General features: G+C 37.3%; 4 protein-coding genes across 4 annotated transcripts; 1 reads left to right on the top strand and 3 right to left on the bottom strand.

The window, feature by feature from the left end:
• Positions 1-5,126: 5,126 nt before the first annotated feature.
• On the bottom strand, positions 5,127-6,270 carry LOC129947030 (trypsin-3). Its single transcript, XM_056057440.1, has 3 exons — positions 5,900-6,270; positions 5,554-5,836; positions 5,127-5,501 (listed from the first exon to the last, which is right to left on the bottom strand). Exons 1-3 carry the CDS (start codon positions 6,175-6,177, stop codon positions 5,151-5,153), a joined length of 912 nt encoding a protein of 303 aa, XP_055913415.1. The 5' UTR covers positions 6,178-6,270; the 3' UTR covers positions 5,127-5,150.
• A 102-nt stretch (positions 6,271-6,372) lies between these two features.
• On the bottom strand, positions 6,373-8,412 carry LOC129945481 (protein misato). The gene is made up of 5 exons (XM_056055265.1): positions 8,235-8,412; positions 8,090-8,176; positions 7,571-8,032; positions 7,371-7,512; positions 6,373-7,310 (listed from the first exon to the last, which is right to left on the bottom strand). Exons 1-5 carry the CDS (start codon positions 8,313-8,315, stop codon positions 6,403-6,405), a joined length of 1,680 nt encoding a protein of 559 aa, XP_055911240.1. The 5' UTR covers positions 8,316-8,412; the 3' UTR covers positions 6,373-6,402.
• Positions 8,413-11,003: 2,591 nt separating this feature from the next.
• On the top strand, positions 11,004-11,981 carry LOC129946840 (mpv17-like protein). The gene has a single exon (XM_056057197.1). The coding sequence runs from the start codon at positions 11,273-11,275 to the stop codon at positions 11,888-11,890; it is 618 nt and encodes a 205-aa protein (XP_055913172.1). The 5' UTR covers positions 11,004-11,272; the 3' UTR covers positions 11,891-11,981.
• Positions 11,982-12,665: 684 nt separating this feature from the next.
• Positions 12,666-14,206, bottom strand: LOC129946839 (28S ribosomal protein S27, mitochondrial). Its single transcript, XM_056057196.1, has 2 exons — positions 13,456-14,206; positions 12,666-13,397 (listed from the first exon to the last, which is right to left on the bottom strand). The coding sequence occupies exons 1-2, from the start codon at positions 14,092-14,094 to the stop codon at positions 12,702-12,704; spliced, it is 1,335 nt and encodes a 444-aa protein (XP_055913171.1). The 5' UTR covers positions 14,095-14,206; the 3' UTR covers positions 12,666-12,701.
• Positions 14,207-15,516: the final 1,310 nt, after the last annotated feature.

Raw genomic sequence — 15,516 nt, 5'->3', positions numbered from 1 at the left:
AGCTAGGATATCAGATACATTCAGTGCGATTTGTTTTAGAGTTTTGAGAGAATTGATTAAGCTATGTACATATATACCTCAGATCCAGGGTCAAAAAAGAAACTACTATGATATGTGCTATCTACTAATCCAACTTCGGCTTCACATCTATTACAGAAATCAAATGAATCCGAAGTTTGACCTACAGAACCAAAAAAGTCATTGAATTGGTTAGCAACAATTAAAGGATCTTCAAATTGACCCATTGTCATTATAAAGTACAATCGAGTTGGAGATATTGGATGAATTAGCGTTAATTATACTGTTAATGGCTTTCCATTCCTTTTTAGGGTTGCCTTGCGAACTACTCATTAAAGAGTGAAAATATGTAACACGATGCAATCTAAAATCGTAGTTAACCTTTTTGCACATTTTTTTGTAACGATTTTTTAAAAACATTATTAGGTGGATGCTGAGAAAATTTTAATTTTCTTCAATATAATGCGGTTTATCCAAGGCTTCAAATTCATTTCTGATTTTTTAATCACTAGGTTGAAGCTATAGGTACTTATATATGTAAGATTGTAAAATTTCTTGAAATAAATCATATGCATTGGAAGCATTACTTTCAGCAAAGACTGTATCCCAATTTTCAAAGTGTAGGGAATTATTCAGTAGATCAAAATTTAACCTTGTTTTAATAGATGAAGATGAAGCAAGTTCCAAGTTTTTCATGGTGCTGAATAAAATACTTTAATGCAATAGAGTGTATAATATTTTTTGTTATCCCATCTTTCCCCGATACAAACAAACTGGATGTTTTGCCTACTCGAGAGCACGCCACGTATAAATTTCCGTGTAAAAAACATGAAGTGATCAAATCTAAGATGCAGGCAGGAATCGTTTGGCCTTAAGACTAATTAATAGTCATTGCAAATGCCAAGCTAATGGGAAAATCGAAGGCGTTTGAACTGAATTGGTATATCTGTGGGTACAAAAGGTATTTGCGGTAATAACATATTTTCACCTCGGAATTTGCCATTTAGAACAAAAGGCTTCGATAAAAGTTGCATTAATTTTTGAATTATTTATCACGTGCCGTTGCAAAACCGTGGTGGGTTCAAATAACGAAACAAAATTACCGGAGATCAAACCTTCAGTTGTAAATTATGCGCTACCTCGTCGGTAGCATCACAACACCCATTTTTTGACACTCCTGATTTGTATATTGTGTGTGTACATCGGGAAATATCTGGTCAATGAGAGCATCTTGAATCAATAATCTTGCAGAAATCGACTAATAATTTTATGCATCCAATTTCATCTGTAGTAATGTTGTTTTGAGAATGTTTCAGCGGATGGATCTTGAAGCATTTGAACACGCATATTTACTTTCAGTTGTACTTTTTCAACATAACGCCATAGTGGTGATGATTTTAAGCACGCGTTGATCTCACCAGCGGACGTTGAACGCAAAAAACGGGAATTGTTTGTCTGAAATCACCTGAAAGGAGTAACAGAGTGCCGCCAAATAGCTTGTCGTTTTTTGTGACTTTCAATGTCCTAATAAACGCCTCAAGTGAATGTTTTTGTGCTATAGTGCATTCATCCCAGATGATAATTTTTCACTGTTTCAGCACTGTGGCTTACTTACTTACTTAAGGTGGCGCTACAGTCCTGTGTGAACTAGGGCTTCACCCAACAAACTTCTCCATCTAGCTCGGTCCCTAGCTAGATGTCTCCAGTTTCGCGTTCCAAGTTGCGTAAGGTCACCTTTCACTTGTGCGCGCCACCTGATCCGCGATCTTCCTCTACTGCGCTGTCCTGTGAATGCGGATTCGAAGACTTTCCGGGCCGGAGCATTGGTTTCCATGCGCTCTACGTGACCCAGCCATCTCAGTCGTTGGACTTTTACCCTTCTGGCTAAGTCTACGTCGCTGTACAGCCCGTACAGCTTGTCGTTACATCTTCCCCTCCTCTCCCCTTCGATGCATACGGGACCGGAGATCACACGAAGAACTTTTCTCTCGAAGCGACCCAAAGTGCTTTCATCCGCTTTTGTCATGGTACATGCTTCTGCACCGTATAGCAGGACGGGGATGATAAGGGTCTTATATAGCAACACTTTGGTTCCTCGAGAGAGGACTTTACCACTCAATTGCTTTCTTAGTCCAAAGAAACAGAGGTTAGCAAGAGTTATTCTGCGTTTGATCTCAGCGCTGGTGTTGTTTTCGGCGTTTACAGCGAAGAATAGGTAGACAAAAGACTTCAATGTTCCGTCTGTTGATGGTGACGTTTTGACCAAGACGTCGGTGTTGTATGTCCTTTCTTGACGACAGCATGTACTTTGTTTTGCCCTCATCAACCGTTAAACCCATTTTTGCCGCCTCTGCCTCAATACTCACAAAAGCCCCATTGAGTTCTTCCGATTATGTCAATGTCATCAGCATATGCCAGTAATTGGACAGACTTTTGAAAGATAGTGCCTCTAGTGTTGACGTGTGAGCTCTGCACTATTCTTTCAAGCACGATGTTACAAAAATCACATGACAGCGCATCACCTTGTCTAAAACCTTTTTTGACATCGAAAGGTTCTGTTAAGTTGTTTCCAACCTTTATGGAGCAGCGTGAATTCTCCATGGTCATCCTTCACAAACGGACTAGTTTGGCAGGGATGTCAAAACTAGACATGGCTCTATACATCTCGTCCCTGTAGATGCTGTCATATGCGGCCTTGAAATCGATGAAAAGATGGTGGGTGTCGATTTGGTGTTCTTGGGTTTTTTCCAGGATCTGCCTTAATGTGAATATTTAATCAACTGTGGACTATCCTGGTTTAAAACCACACTGATAAGGACCTATCAGGTTGTTGACGATGGGCTTTAGACGTTCACATATTACGGCAGAGAAAATTTTATAGACGATGTTAAGTAGACTGATTCCTCTATAGTTGGTGCAGTTTAGAGGGTCTCCTTTTTTCAGGATCGGGCAAACAATACTGAGGTACCATTCATCGGGCATGTTTTCTTCCGACCATATCTTACAGATAAGTTGCTCCTAACCAACTTATCTCCAGCTGCTTTAAAGAGCTCGGCATTCAATCCATCCGCTAAAGCGGCTTTATTAGACTTCAACTTTGATATGGCAATCTTTACTTCGTCTAAGTCGGGAGGACGGGATTGTTGGCTTTTGTCGTCTATGTTGTATGGATCATCCTGCCTGACAGCGGAATTCAGTTCTTCGTCGCCGTTATACAGTCTGCAAAAGTGGTCCTTCCATATCCTCAGCATTGACTGCGGTTCCACTATGATGTTTCCACTTTCGTCTTTGCAGCCTTCGGTTCTAGGTTTATGTACCTGTGAATTTCGTTTCACCTGTTCATAAAACTTTCGAACCTCATTGCTCCTTTTATACGTCTCAACATCTTCGACCGCACGCTTCTCATACCCTCTCTTTTTCCTTCTGAGAAATCGGCGTTCCTCTCGCTTCTTCTGCTCATAGAGCTCACGAGCAGCTCTCGTCCTTTTATGCAGCGCCGCTTTGCGTGCCTGTTGTTTGGCTGCATTTGCCTGCCGACTTTCCTCATCAAACCAGGGGTTTCTTGATGGTGGCTGTTTGAAACCCAGCACATCAGAGGCGGCTTCTCTGATTGCATCTTGGCACTGTTGCCACTGGTTTTCGATACATTGTGTTGGCGGCAGAGATCTTCGAGAGAGGTTACTTGTAACTCAGTCGGAAAAGGATTTGGCGATTGTAGCCATTCGACGTTGAACCTTCATCCAGCACCTCCCTGTTTTGCCTTGGGTCTGGAAATCTGAAGTGCTATCTTGGCTACAACGAGGTAGTGGTCCGAGTCGATGTTAGCTCCTCGGAAAGTTCGTACATCCGTAATGCTGGAAGCGTGTCCAAGAATGGGGAACCGGATAAAACCGCTGCTTATAGGCCTGGGCTCCGAATAAGTCGAAGAAGCCCTATAAGGTGTTCACTAAGCAGTTCAACCTTACTGGCACTGTAGACGCCACCGTTGATTCCATCTCGGGAATTCCTCCGCTGCCGTCTGGATAAGGAGAGGTGCCTTAGTGGAAACACCTCTCCCCACCTCTCTCGTTTGCTGCCCACAACAACTTTCCACTGGGGTTGGAACCCAATCTCCAGTTGAGGTACTAGGCACCCGATGTTCACCACGGGGAGGTGAGAGTAGAAGTTGATAGACAGAGGTTGTTTTGAGAAAAACCTGTGGACGCTTGTGTCCTCTTGAATGCACATGTCTACCATTTAAACATAGCACTGTGGCTATGGATGTTTTTTTTTATATATATTGCACACCGCGTCTGGGTTATTGAATATTAAGTGGCAGTTTAAATACTGAATGAGCTGTTCTGCCTCCAACCAATAAATTTGCCGCAATGGCATAAGAGTCAAAAGATGCAACAGCCAATGCGATACCATTATTTGATCGTATTTTAGCAACAATTATCGAAATAAGAAATGTTTTGCCACTTCCACCTGGTGCATCCAAAAAAAGGAATCCACCTTGTCCTTCCAAAACTTCGAGCATGATGTGGTCCAAAATGGTTCATTGTTCTTTCTTCATCAGTGGGACATTTCAAGCAACAATCGCTGCCATTTCTACAGCATTGTATTGTAGCTCACGATTCAATTCAGTGTCTATTAAATCAGATGCGTTTCGATTTAGTGAATGCATACCGAAATGACTCAGGCGTAGATACGTTGGCAATGATAATGCAAAGATCCTTAGTAGCAATCAATGTTACATTGTAGTCACTGAATACTATCGTAAGATCGTTGTACGAAGTTGATCCAATTAAACCATAGCACTTAGGAATATAAAAAATAGATAAAAACCTATTCTCAGACCTACCGAAAATATATATGCAAAATTTCATTACAATTGGTTAAGTCGTTTCGAAGGTGTGTGGCAACTAACACTGTGACAGAAGAATTTTATATATTAGATGTTATTCCAATAGATATCAACACCAAACTTGCTGATGACTGGACGCAAATCCTTTCTTTGTTTCTAAATTTTCAACTTCATATTCATTATGAATTATGTAATCGCTGCATTCACCAAAAACACCACCAAGGAAGGCAATGCCAAGAAGTATGCATTCCAATTCGTTTAAGAATATCTTTATCTACTCGTAAGTTTATTTTTTCTGTAGAAAATAATTTAAAAATACAATAATTACAATCATACAACAATTTGCCCTTAAACACAATGCATTTGATATCCAAGCCTTGTAGTGAGAAACATTTGTATAGACTCCAGGTAATTCCCATCTGCCACATCCAATTCCCCAAGATACTATACCAAAAATTTTGCCATCACAAATCAATGGCCCACCAGAATCACCTGAACATGAATCTCTATTCCATTCATCGGAATAACCAGCACAAAACATTCCAGGAGTAAACGATGAACCGTATTTCCTCTTACAATCGTTGCTATTGAGAATTTCAACAGAAGTGAATAGAATTCTATCCGATGTTGGTCCTTTCTAAAAGGATTAAGTAACTTTTAAAGTATTCATAGCATTTTTGGAAAATTACATCAAAGATCTTTCCCCAACCAATAACTGTACAGAAGTCGTCTGTCAAAGGTATCTCCGAGTCAGGGAGATCAATTTTGGCTACATGCTGTTCATTGAAAATGATATCATCCTTCAAAATTAACAATCCCACATCAGCGAATAAAGTTTTGTAACGTCTAAATTGCCTGTGGGCTTTTACAACATCAACGTTCATAACTTGAGTGTGGCTTGTACGAGTGAAACGTTGACGCAGCCCGACGACAACTACAAGCTCGTAGGGCTTCAATAATCTACCTGTGTTCCTTAACAAAAAAAACCTTAGATTTGTATTTATAAGGTCCAATGGAATATTGAAGAAATCTTACTTAAACAAGCAATGAGCAGCTGTGAGAATTTTTTTCGAAGAAATTATTGTACCACCACAGAAATGATGCCACCCAAACTTGGACTTTTGATGTGATTTTATCTGAATTGATGCCACGTATTTAGCAAGGTCATTTTCATCGAAAGGAGTTCCGCCAGATATTAGATGAGTTAAGTTTACCGTTTGAGGCTGCGAGAAAGCAGGTTTGTTAAGCAGAAGGATTGTCAACGCTAAAAAACAATTTTGAAAATCCGGACGTTTTCTATAGGTCAAAATCATTTTTTTTAAATAATAAAAAGTGACAAGTATTTTGGTCAAATCAAAATTAAAATCAACAAAGTCAAAAATCAGGGATTTTCAGGTCTGATTGGAGCACCCTTTTCAACTCTAGCAATAGAAGATTTAAAGCTTACCGCTTATCAAGCTAGATGCTTTCTAAAAATGTAAAATAAAGAATAATAAACAAAGTTATTAAAAAATCAACTTTATTTGTTTAAAAAATTTTCACAGCTCATAGTTATCTTCGTAGTTGTCCTTGAACAACAACAAACTCTCCAACGCCTCCCCATAGTCATCTTGTTCGAGTCCCGCATTTAGGAATCTATGCAGCTTAGTTATTTTAACTCTTTTCGCTTCCCGATGGAGTGTCTCCAATGTATCAGCAATATCCCCTGAACACTGGACCGAAGCTATCGTCGGAACTGACATAACCTTTTTCTCCGGGTCACGTTCACTTGCCGACATAAATCCCTTACTATTTAAGCATGTATCGAACATTTCACGAGGAAAAGGTGTTGCTACGGGCATTGGGTCCTCAAGAGCTGACACATGTGCCATGCTTGAATGATTTTGACACTGCAAATAAAGTTGGAACATCTGAGAGACGGAATCACAGCGATAGGCAGCCATTTTCATTTGTTGTTGAGCTTGTTGCATTGGACGTTTGAGTCGGGATTTTGGGATTCCGCGGACACAAAGTGATTGGACTACGTAATTGGTTCCAATTTTACAATTGGGAGATATTTGCGTTAAAAGATCTCCCTCAAATTTGTCCAGGCAGTCAATGAGATCGACATCGTCTCGCATTTGAAATGGTAAGGCCATGGCAGCTGCATTTAATTTTCGTCCGTAGTTCGTGAGATCACTGCAAAAGGCTCCGAGACTGCTCGAAAGAGGTGCATCCTTAAGACGATACCTGAGACTTATAGTTTCTAGATATGAGGCTAAAATTGAAGAAGTCTGGTATAAGTTATCGGCGTTATAGTTGAGTAGTGGAATAGGTCGTGGATCGCCTTGTTGTCTCCATACTCGGCTCTGCGTTGAAAGAGGTAGAAACATTGAGCTTTGTTCAATTAGCTGACTATAAGTTAAGGCAATGTTGACTAAGCGAATAGAATCCGTCATTGGTTCATCTGGAAGAAGTCAATTTTGAAGAAGAAAAACGTCCCGTGGAGAGATTATGCAAGACTTACCTGAACTTTGATAGAGGATGCTTTTAGGATTAAAAACGGGTATTGCCAGATTGGCCTTAGAGTACTCATCGTTAAGGTATTCAAGACACTGAGTTGCCAGGCCCGAATACCCATTGTGACAGTCGAAGATTGTTTGGAAGCCCTGATGGAAGAGAAACCCCATTAATTCCTTGATTGCGTAATTTGATCTCAAAACATACCTGACAATTGTCACACTCTTCAATGTACTGTCGAATATTGTCCGAAAAATCATCTATAAACTGGTCAGTCTTCCACATTCGTACTCCATTCGAGAAGGTGTCAAATGACTCATTCGTCGGAGAATATTGATATTCTTTGATTATATTAATAGTTCGTGGATGATAACGACTGTACAAAAAATCTGTCCATGTCTCAACACTTTCACTCAGTTTGTATTCTTTTTCTTCGATGTTGACTTCTGGATCATCGAGATCCATTTGGAATTCATGCTTCGGAAGAGGTTCTGATTCAATGACTTCTATATCAGATTCTTTCCACTCTAGACTTTGTTTGAGTTCATCAACTGGCTTTGTTTTTTGTTGAGCTGAGACTTCTCTATAAAGTTCTCCATCCTCAGACAGATGTTTCAAAGAACCATCTAGATCGACTAGCAGTAGTCGAGGTGTGAACGTAGTTTGTCTCTGAAAATTATTGATTTCTTAAATAAAGTCACAGAAAGTCTTTAGTTTTTTTTGTACTTTATAATTTTGTCCTTCTCGGAAGAGAACATCATTGTCGATTTGAGAAGTGGATTCATCAGAAATATCGTATTTGAATCCAGACTCCTGGGAATGAAATTGGTTAACTTTGTTCTTGTTTGCTTGAAAAATAAATTAAAATCACTTGAATATTCCACCAATGAGCACCAATATAATTGGAATAGTTTCCAAATTGAAATGTTATGACCTCCCTTGTGTTGCTCATTTTGCTTTTCGTAGAATTTAAAAAAGTTTTTAGGAGAATTCGTGATTTTTAAATTTTTGTTTCAGGAAAAAGAAAATGATAGTTTTGTTGGAGTGGGTGGTTTGACGTTTTGAATTCAACCATGTTTAGTGATGCCAAATCGAATTCGAATTTCTTCAAGTGGCGTTCATACAAAAAGATATACTTGTACTTTGCGAAAAGTATGGATTTTTCAATAGCAGGCTACAGTTTGTTGCAACACAATGAGGCGTATTCATAGAGAATTACTAAAGTCGTGATTTCTTAAGCTTAAGGCTTATTGGTTAAAAACACAGCTCTAATTCATAGTCAATTTCCTAGCTGTGTTTAGTAAAACCCCAGGTTAAGGTTATGCTCTACTACAATAATACTTCAAATGACAAAAAAAAATACTTTTATATTTCCAAACTTGTTATTTTCAACGTTCTATATTATTTTAGATCAACAGCAAAGAAAATATAAAACTCGGACGGCAGGAAAACTGGTCGCATAGATATCTATAAATTCTTTAAATGCGGTATCAATCGACATTTGTTTGGACAGCAAGCTTAAGATACATTTATTTGTTATGATTTCCTTTTTCAGTTTTTGTTTTACAAACACAGATCAAGTATGACATTTGGCTGTGATAATAACTACTTAAACACAGAATTTCCTATCTTTATAGTTAAACCACAGGCTTAGCCCTAAACTAGGGTTTAAATTTATTTATAAATAGCCTCAACTCTTGACTTGCTTAGTAACAAGTTAGCAAGACTTTAGCAAACATCTATGAATATGCACCAATATCTTTTTCATGAAATTGTTCTTGATGATTTGAAAAATTTACGACTTTATGTCTACGATTATAAACTCCATCTTTAAGATCTTGAATGGATTGTGGGGATAATTGCCCTTATCTTTTAAATAGCCTTAAAGACAAATATGTAATGATGTTAAAACACAGAATTTAGTGGAGGATAGCACAGTCTTTTAAACTTATTAACTGTGAGCTATGGCTGCAAAATTGTTACCATTTCTGCAATGAATTTAAGCAATTGTAATATTAAAATTTGTGTAGTTCTACTTTCAATAATGACGTAGTTTGTATGCTTATTAAATGCTAAAAGGTGGAAGCTTCAAAAGTAACCGCCTATTCAAAAGGAGTTCTCACACTCAAATACCCTATATATTGGGTTAGTGCCACCAACTTGCTTTAATATACAAATTTTCATTTTAAACATTTTAATTCACCATTAAGTGATTTACTTTAAAACTGCAACCGTTTGTTAAGGTCCATGTATGCAGTAAGAGTAAATTTATATACGTGAACTTAAATACAGTCTCAGATAATTTTACGAAATGAAGGAGTACAGCAAACTTAAACCCTCAGTTCTAAAGCATGCTGATTTTCAGAAAAGCTAGCCATAGACGATGAACATGTTGGTGTTATTTGTTGGGCTGCGGTTCGCTATACACGGCCCAACATGTTTATAAACTTAATTTTTTGTGTGACTGTCGTGAAGTCAAGATGTGCGATAGAAGTGCAGATGATGCAATAGCATATTCGATAATTTATTTATAATATAATAAATTATAATTTATTTATTTTTCCATATAGCCGGTTCACATTTTATCGCTTCAATGAAATTTCAATAAATAATTTGCATTGCGACGACATGTTAACTCATTGAAAATAACAACATAAATGACGAATTGTTGTCCCACAACGCCATACACGACGAACATGTTGATAAACTTCAAAACGTATTGTAAACTTGCCCATACACAGCCATCATGTTAGCCACAACTTCACGGTTTATAAAATATTTTATAAACCGTCGATTTGTTGGCCAAAGTCAAGGAGCCCGAACCATTGAGCCAAAGCTCTGTTATCATGATATCATTATGTGGCTTGGACTTGGGGGTTGATTGAAGTGTTCAAATTATTAGCGTTATAAGATTCACTCACTCCATTTTCGAGTGTCTATGATCCGTTTTAGATCTTGGGCTATGATTAAGCGATTGCGAAATGGATGTGACATTGCATTTAAATTATTCATCAATTTTGTATGACAGATTTCTTAGATCAGTGCTTAGCTTTGAGTAAAGGGTAGTACGCATCTTGTGATACAATTTAGTGCACGTTTTTCTACAATCTTAAAATAATATCTGAGTAAAATTTTGAGAAAAGAATATTCTTAGAAAATGCAATTGGTCTTGTGGGAGTTATCCTCTAAGTTCCACATTGAGTAATACTGGCCCACGAACATATCCAAGATCTTTTTCTCACCAGAACTAAAATTTGTTCTTTTCATATTCTGCGTTTTCTTATTTTGACAAGACATTTACCGAGACACTATTAAAGTAAAAAACTGCTCAATATGCATTTTATTTAAGACCAGCACAAAATATATTTATAAATAGTCTAAACTCTGGACTTGCTTAGTAACAACTATGAATATGCCCCAATTTGTTTAGTGACCGAACACTTTCAGAACTCAATTTAACGAAACCATAGAAAATTTACAATGGGTATCGTTGTGAGACTAGTTTTGTTAGTGAAAACAAAAACAAAACACCCTGTTAAAAGAACAACAACGTCAAATTCTTAAAATTCTTGGCATCACTTCAAATTGAGAATACTCCTGTCAAAACAAAACCATATGGTTGTTTAAAACAAAAATAAACCAAACCGTCCGCTCGTCATCTCACACCCCGAATACCTCCAATCTATCAATTCAAAAATAAATAGATTTAGATTTAACCTAGCTAAATTTGTTGTAATTGATTTAATTAGCTGCCATCTCTTTTATAGAATAAACCTAAACTTCCTCGCCTCCTCGATCAAAATTTAATTCATAAAATACGAAGCGTTACACCACTCGGTTGTGTTAATTCAAACAATTCCTTTTTTACTCTTGGTTGATTCAAAGTATTCATACAAAATAAAACAAAAGATGGCAACTGTCCTCCGAAATATCTACCGACAAGCTTTGCACAAATATCCTACAACTACTCAATCTGTGCAAGTATCCTTATTGATGGCTTCCAGTGACATAATCGCCCAATGTGGCGTCGAAAAAACTCCCTTCGATAAAATCAACTGGCTCCGAACTGGACAATTCAGCTGCATGGGATTGTTTTTTGTGGGACCAACATTGAAAATATGGTTTGGCCGACTCGAAGCCATAGTCAGTCCCCATCAGAAAGCCTGGCAAAGGAGTGTGAAGAAAGTGGCCATAGATCAAATACTTTGGGCTCCGTTTTTCATCGGATCATTCACAGTTGTGTTGGGTGTTGTTCAAGGACTTAAACCGAACGAAATCAAAGAACGTCTTCAAACGGATTATGTTGAAGTATTAAAGTCGAATTATAAACTGTGGCCAGCGGCGCAGCTAGTGAATTTTGCTTTAATTCCATTGAATTTCCAAGTAGTCTTCGCACAGACGGTTGCTGTTTTATGGAATATTTACTTGTCCATGGCATTGGCTAGCAATAAGAAAACAAATGTCCCTGCTGTAGCGACAACAACAACAACCACGACGACGATGGCATTACCGAAAACTAACTCGTAAATCCAAATTATATCATCCTCGAATTTATGTATGTAAAAATATAATATTGTGATACAACTTTGTTTGTTAATAAACAATTTTATCTACAAAGCTCATTGGAGTATAATTTATTAGCCATATAACACAAAAATGTAGTTGATTCAATTTCCTAATCTAGGAAGACGGATGACGTATAGAATGTTGCTTTGTTTGCCAATTTGTTGGGTCAAATGTTCGACATTTGTCAGGTTGAACCAGTCTGTTGGAGACCAGCTGTTGTATACGTTATTTATGCCAAAATTAACAAAAAAAACCTTGAAACTATTTTGGCTAACACCGAGAACGTGATAGCAAACTTCTTAAGATATTTGTTTTATAAAATTTCTTATCTTTTGCAAAGTTAAACAGATTTTAAAGTATGATAAGAGATTTATAGCATGTGCTTACTTAAGGTTCAATAAAAATTCTATTACTTGATTCTAAAGGGTTATCATGACCTCTGTGGCAAATAGTTCCGTAAAATGTTTCATTTAATTTTAAAAAGAAAGCAAACAGGTGTTTATGAATCATTCGTATTAAAAACTTGATATGAATTCACTTTTATTAATAAATTCAGTCAGAGCCTGAAACAATCCAATGAGGTTTTCACATTTAAATGAGGTTGAACAACCTGACGGCATCTTTAGAGACCCTAGTCATATCTAACGAACTTTTGAACCGCTGTCCTTTGGTTAATTTTGTACTACGCTACAAACTGAAATACTATGCAATCAAAAGTGAAGAATTTTTATAAGACTTTTGATTATTTTCTGTAATAATTTATTAAATTGCATTAATTTTTCATGCCCTTAACAATTTCTGGTGGAACATAATCCGCATCGATGACCCTTGGTACCTTTTTCTTTCCAAACCATCTCTTTGGATAAAAGACTCTCTTGCCATCGATTTGTAGATCAAGTTGAGCCTCATTCTCAAAGAACCACAAATGTTGTTCTTTCGTCTTCATTTCCTCGGTAATTTGTTCGATTTTCTTCAAACGCTTGGCTCGCTGCAATCGTTGTAATTCTTCATTTAGTTTCTCCTCACGCAGAACGTTCCATTTTTTGTACAATTCTTTTTGAGTTTCAATTGCCACCGGTTCTTGTTTGGCTACAACCGATTTACAATAATCCTCGAGCAAAGTATCGAAACTTTCCGATTGTAACTGATTCGTGTTGGCTAAACGTTCTTGAAGGACAACTTTCAGAGACTCCAGAGATGTGTCTTCAGTTTCAATTACCTCCAATACTTTCAAACAGTGTTCGAGAATTTCTTTGAAGAATACTTTGTCGGTTGTCTTGAGCTCATTGCATGCGTTTTCATATTTGCCATAGAGGCAATAACCAAGGAGCTTGAGATTGGGTGAGAATGGTTTGTCCATTTTCTTGCCAATGGCTATGAATGTCTTTCCAACTAGATGATCGTGGTTTTTGATGTCAAAGTGGTCATCGAAGTATTCATTTCTCAAATATTTAACACGTACTTTTACCTAAAAGAAAAAATTGATGTAACCGAGTTTAAGAACGAATTAAGTTATGATTAAATACCTCCTTTGGTTTTTCCGCTTGTTCATCGGTCTGTTCCACTTGATAGAAAGGTTCCCTTCGGTTGAGGTACTTATAGCAGGCAAATAACGACAGTGCGCGTGGCAGCTCATTTTCGAAGTCTTCTTGAAGCATAAGAAAAGTTGCTGTCCTCGCGGCTGAGTGAAAATCTTGTTTTTTAATCAAATAATCCAACAAATAACTCGCCGAATAGTCATCCAAGAAAATTCCATAGGCCAGTCGATTGTCGAGAATAGTTATCAAGTCCGTAATGTGACCCATATCGACGTAGTTCCTCACCACAGCATGGTGTGTTGAATCGAGGGTATTTGTAGTTTCATCCGAGATCCTTAGTGTGTGAATCAATTCATTGATTTCATCAACACGACTCTCATCTGCAGCCGAGGCTTTATTAACAAAGATATCAATATCGATGGCATTAAGTTTTCCATTCTTTTGGGAGGTTGAAGCTTGTTTGATTTCATAATACAAATTTTCCAGATTTGTATTTTGCATGAAAGTCGGTTGCAGGCGACTGTTCCATTCGTTTGGACATTTGAATTGTTCCGAGAGGAATGTTCGTACACTGCTGCTGCAGAGGCTAAGATTATTTTTATTCAGTAATTTCGAACGTAAGAACATATTTAATTGATATTTTTCTGTTTTATTTTTATCACGAAACCCGAAAGAAAAGAGGAAAACTTCAAAATGTGCTTCTTTTCTTGTGATGAGAAACCGGGACAGCTGAGTTTGACATTTGAAATTGTCAAACTATGGGCTAGTTCACAAATAGACAACATTAACATATTCGTGCTGGGTTAAAACAACAATAATTTGATATTGAGTTGGGACAGGGCTGAAATTTTGATTTGATTTTTCGGCACATGAGCTTAGGAAAATATAACTTGCAAATAAAATAATATAGAGGCGTCTGAAAGTACACTACAGCTAAACCACGTTATAGCCTTTACACACCAAACCGAAAACCCGGTTTTGGGCGAAAAGTTTTCGAAAACTCATAAAGTGTTCACACCGAGTATTTACAAGTTTTCGTTTGACATTTCCATTATTTTGATACTAATTGTCAAATTTTGTATAAATAGTATATTTTTAATTTAAAAATTTATTATTTTTCGGATAGTTTGTGAAATAAAATAAATTCTCGCCAAATTGGTTTGATTTCCGTACATACAAAGAATATGGAACAAAGTATGAAGTTCTTGCTCAACTTCATATCATTACCTCAAGGCTCTACCATGACCAGAAAACGTCAGTGTCTTATTTTGAAAATGTTAAAATTAAGAGTATGATTAATGCAATTGGGAATCACCATCGACAAAGAAGCATGTGGACAAAGGTAAGCTTCCATAATACCATTTACCTCTAAATTGTAAAAACAAACTTTCTACCTCAATGTCAGATACGTACAAGCACTTTTTGGGAACACGAAGTCTTAGAAAACAATGATGTGTTTTTTAAACAGCGTTTTAGAATGAGCCGTGAAACATTCGAGGCCTAGAAGTAGAAGAAGTACCGATTGGTGAAGTGGATTCCGCAGATGGATTGTCATTGATAACCAATTGGGATGAGGAATATCTTGACCTGGACCTTGATCTCGACTTTGACTCGTCAGAAGCAGAAATTGCGTCCGTTGAAATGCCATTATCTACAAATTAAAATAATATACATATGCATTCTGTTAGTTGAAAAACTTGTGCTGCTTTTTTAATTGAATTTAGGTATTACCCGAGGGACGGCTGTCCTCCATATATAAATGCAGGATTCCATACTCTCCGAGAATGGAATGTATCTTCAAATACAAGTGCAGCTTCATCTTCACTTCGTTGGGAGTGTACTCCACTAGCCGACCCTCAAATGCTACCAACATTTCCTTGTAAATGTGTAAATTTTTGCTTACACCACGCAATCCCGGCTCCTTGTCGGCCCATAACTCCAGGAGGAGTTCCTCGTCGGAAATGGACCACAACTTTCTTGGTTTGTTTTTTTTTCTTTTTTTCTTCTTCCATTTTCTAGAAAGAAAAATTACAAATATTTATAATGTTT

Source organism: Eupeodes corollae, chromosome 2 (assembly GCF_945859685.1).
Source record: "Eupeodes corollae chromosome 2, idEupCoro1.1, whole genome shotgun sequence".
Classification (NCBI taxonomy): Eukaryota; Metazoa; Arthropoda; class Insecta; order Diptera; family Syrphidae; genus Eupeodes; species Eupeodes corollae.
This window is presented reverse-complemented; position numbering and strand designations above follow the sequence as displayed.

Excerpts from the sequence above, each read along its gene's own strand:
- LOC129947030 (XM_056057440.1), bottom strand. The coding sequence starts at position 6,177 with ATGATTTTGACCTATAGAAAACGTCCGGATTTTCAAAATTGTTTTTTA. Across the intron at positions 5,837-5,899 it reads GCTGCTCATTGCTTGTTTAA|GAACACAGGTAGATTATTGA; the intron begins GTAAGATTTCTT and ends TTTTTTGTTAAG. Across the intron at positions 5,502-5,553 it reads GTTGGGGAAAGATCTTTGAT|AAAGGACCAACATCGGATAG; the intron begins GTAATTTTCCAA and ends TAATCCTTTTAG.
- LOC129946840 (XM_056057197.1), top strand. The coding sequence starts at position 11,273 with ATGGCAACTGTCCTCCGAAATATCTACCGACAAGCTTTGCACAAATAT.
- LOC129946839 (XM_056057196.1), bottom strand. The coding sequence starts at position 14,094 with ATGTTCTTACGTTCGAAATTACTGAATAAAAATAATCTTAGCCTCTGC. Across the intron at positions 13,398-13,455 it reads AAGCGGAAAAACCAAAGGAG|GTAAAAGTACGTGTTAAATA; the intron begins GTATTTAATCAT and ends TTTTTCTTTTAG.
- LOC129945481 (XM_056055265.1), bottom strand. The coding sequence starts at position 8,315 with ATGAGCAACACAAGGGAGGTCATAACATTTCAATTTGGAAACTATTCC. Across the intron at positions 7,513-7,570 it reads AAGAGTGTGACAATTGTCAG|GGCTTCCAAACAATCTTCGA; the intron begins GTATGTTTTGAG and ends CTCTTCCATCAG. Across the intron at positions 7,311-7,370 it reads CATCCTCTATCAAAGTTCAG|ATGAACCAATGACGGATTCT; the intron begins GTAAGTCTTGCA and ends GACTTCTTCCAG.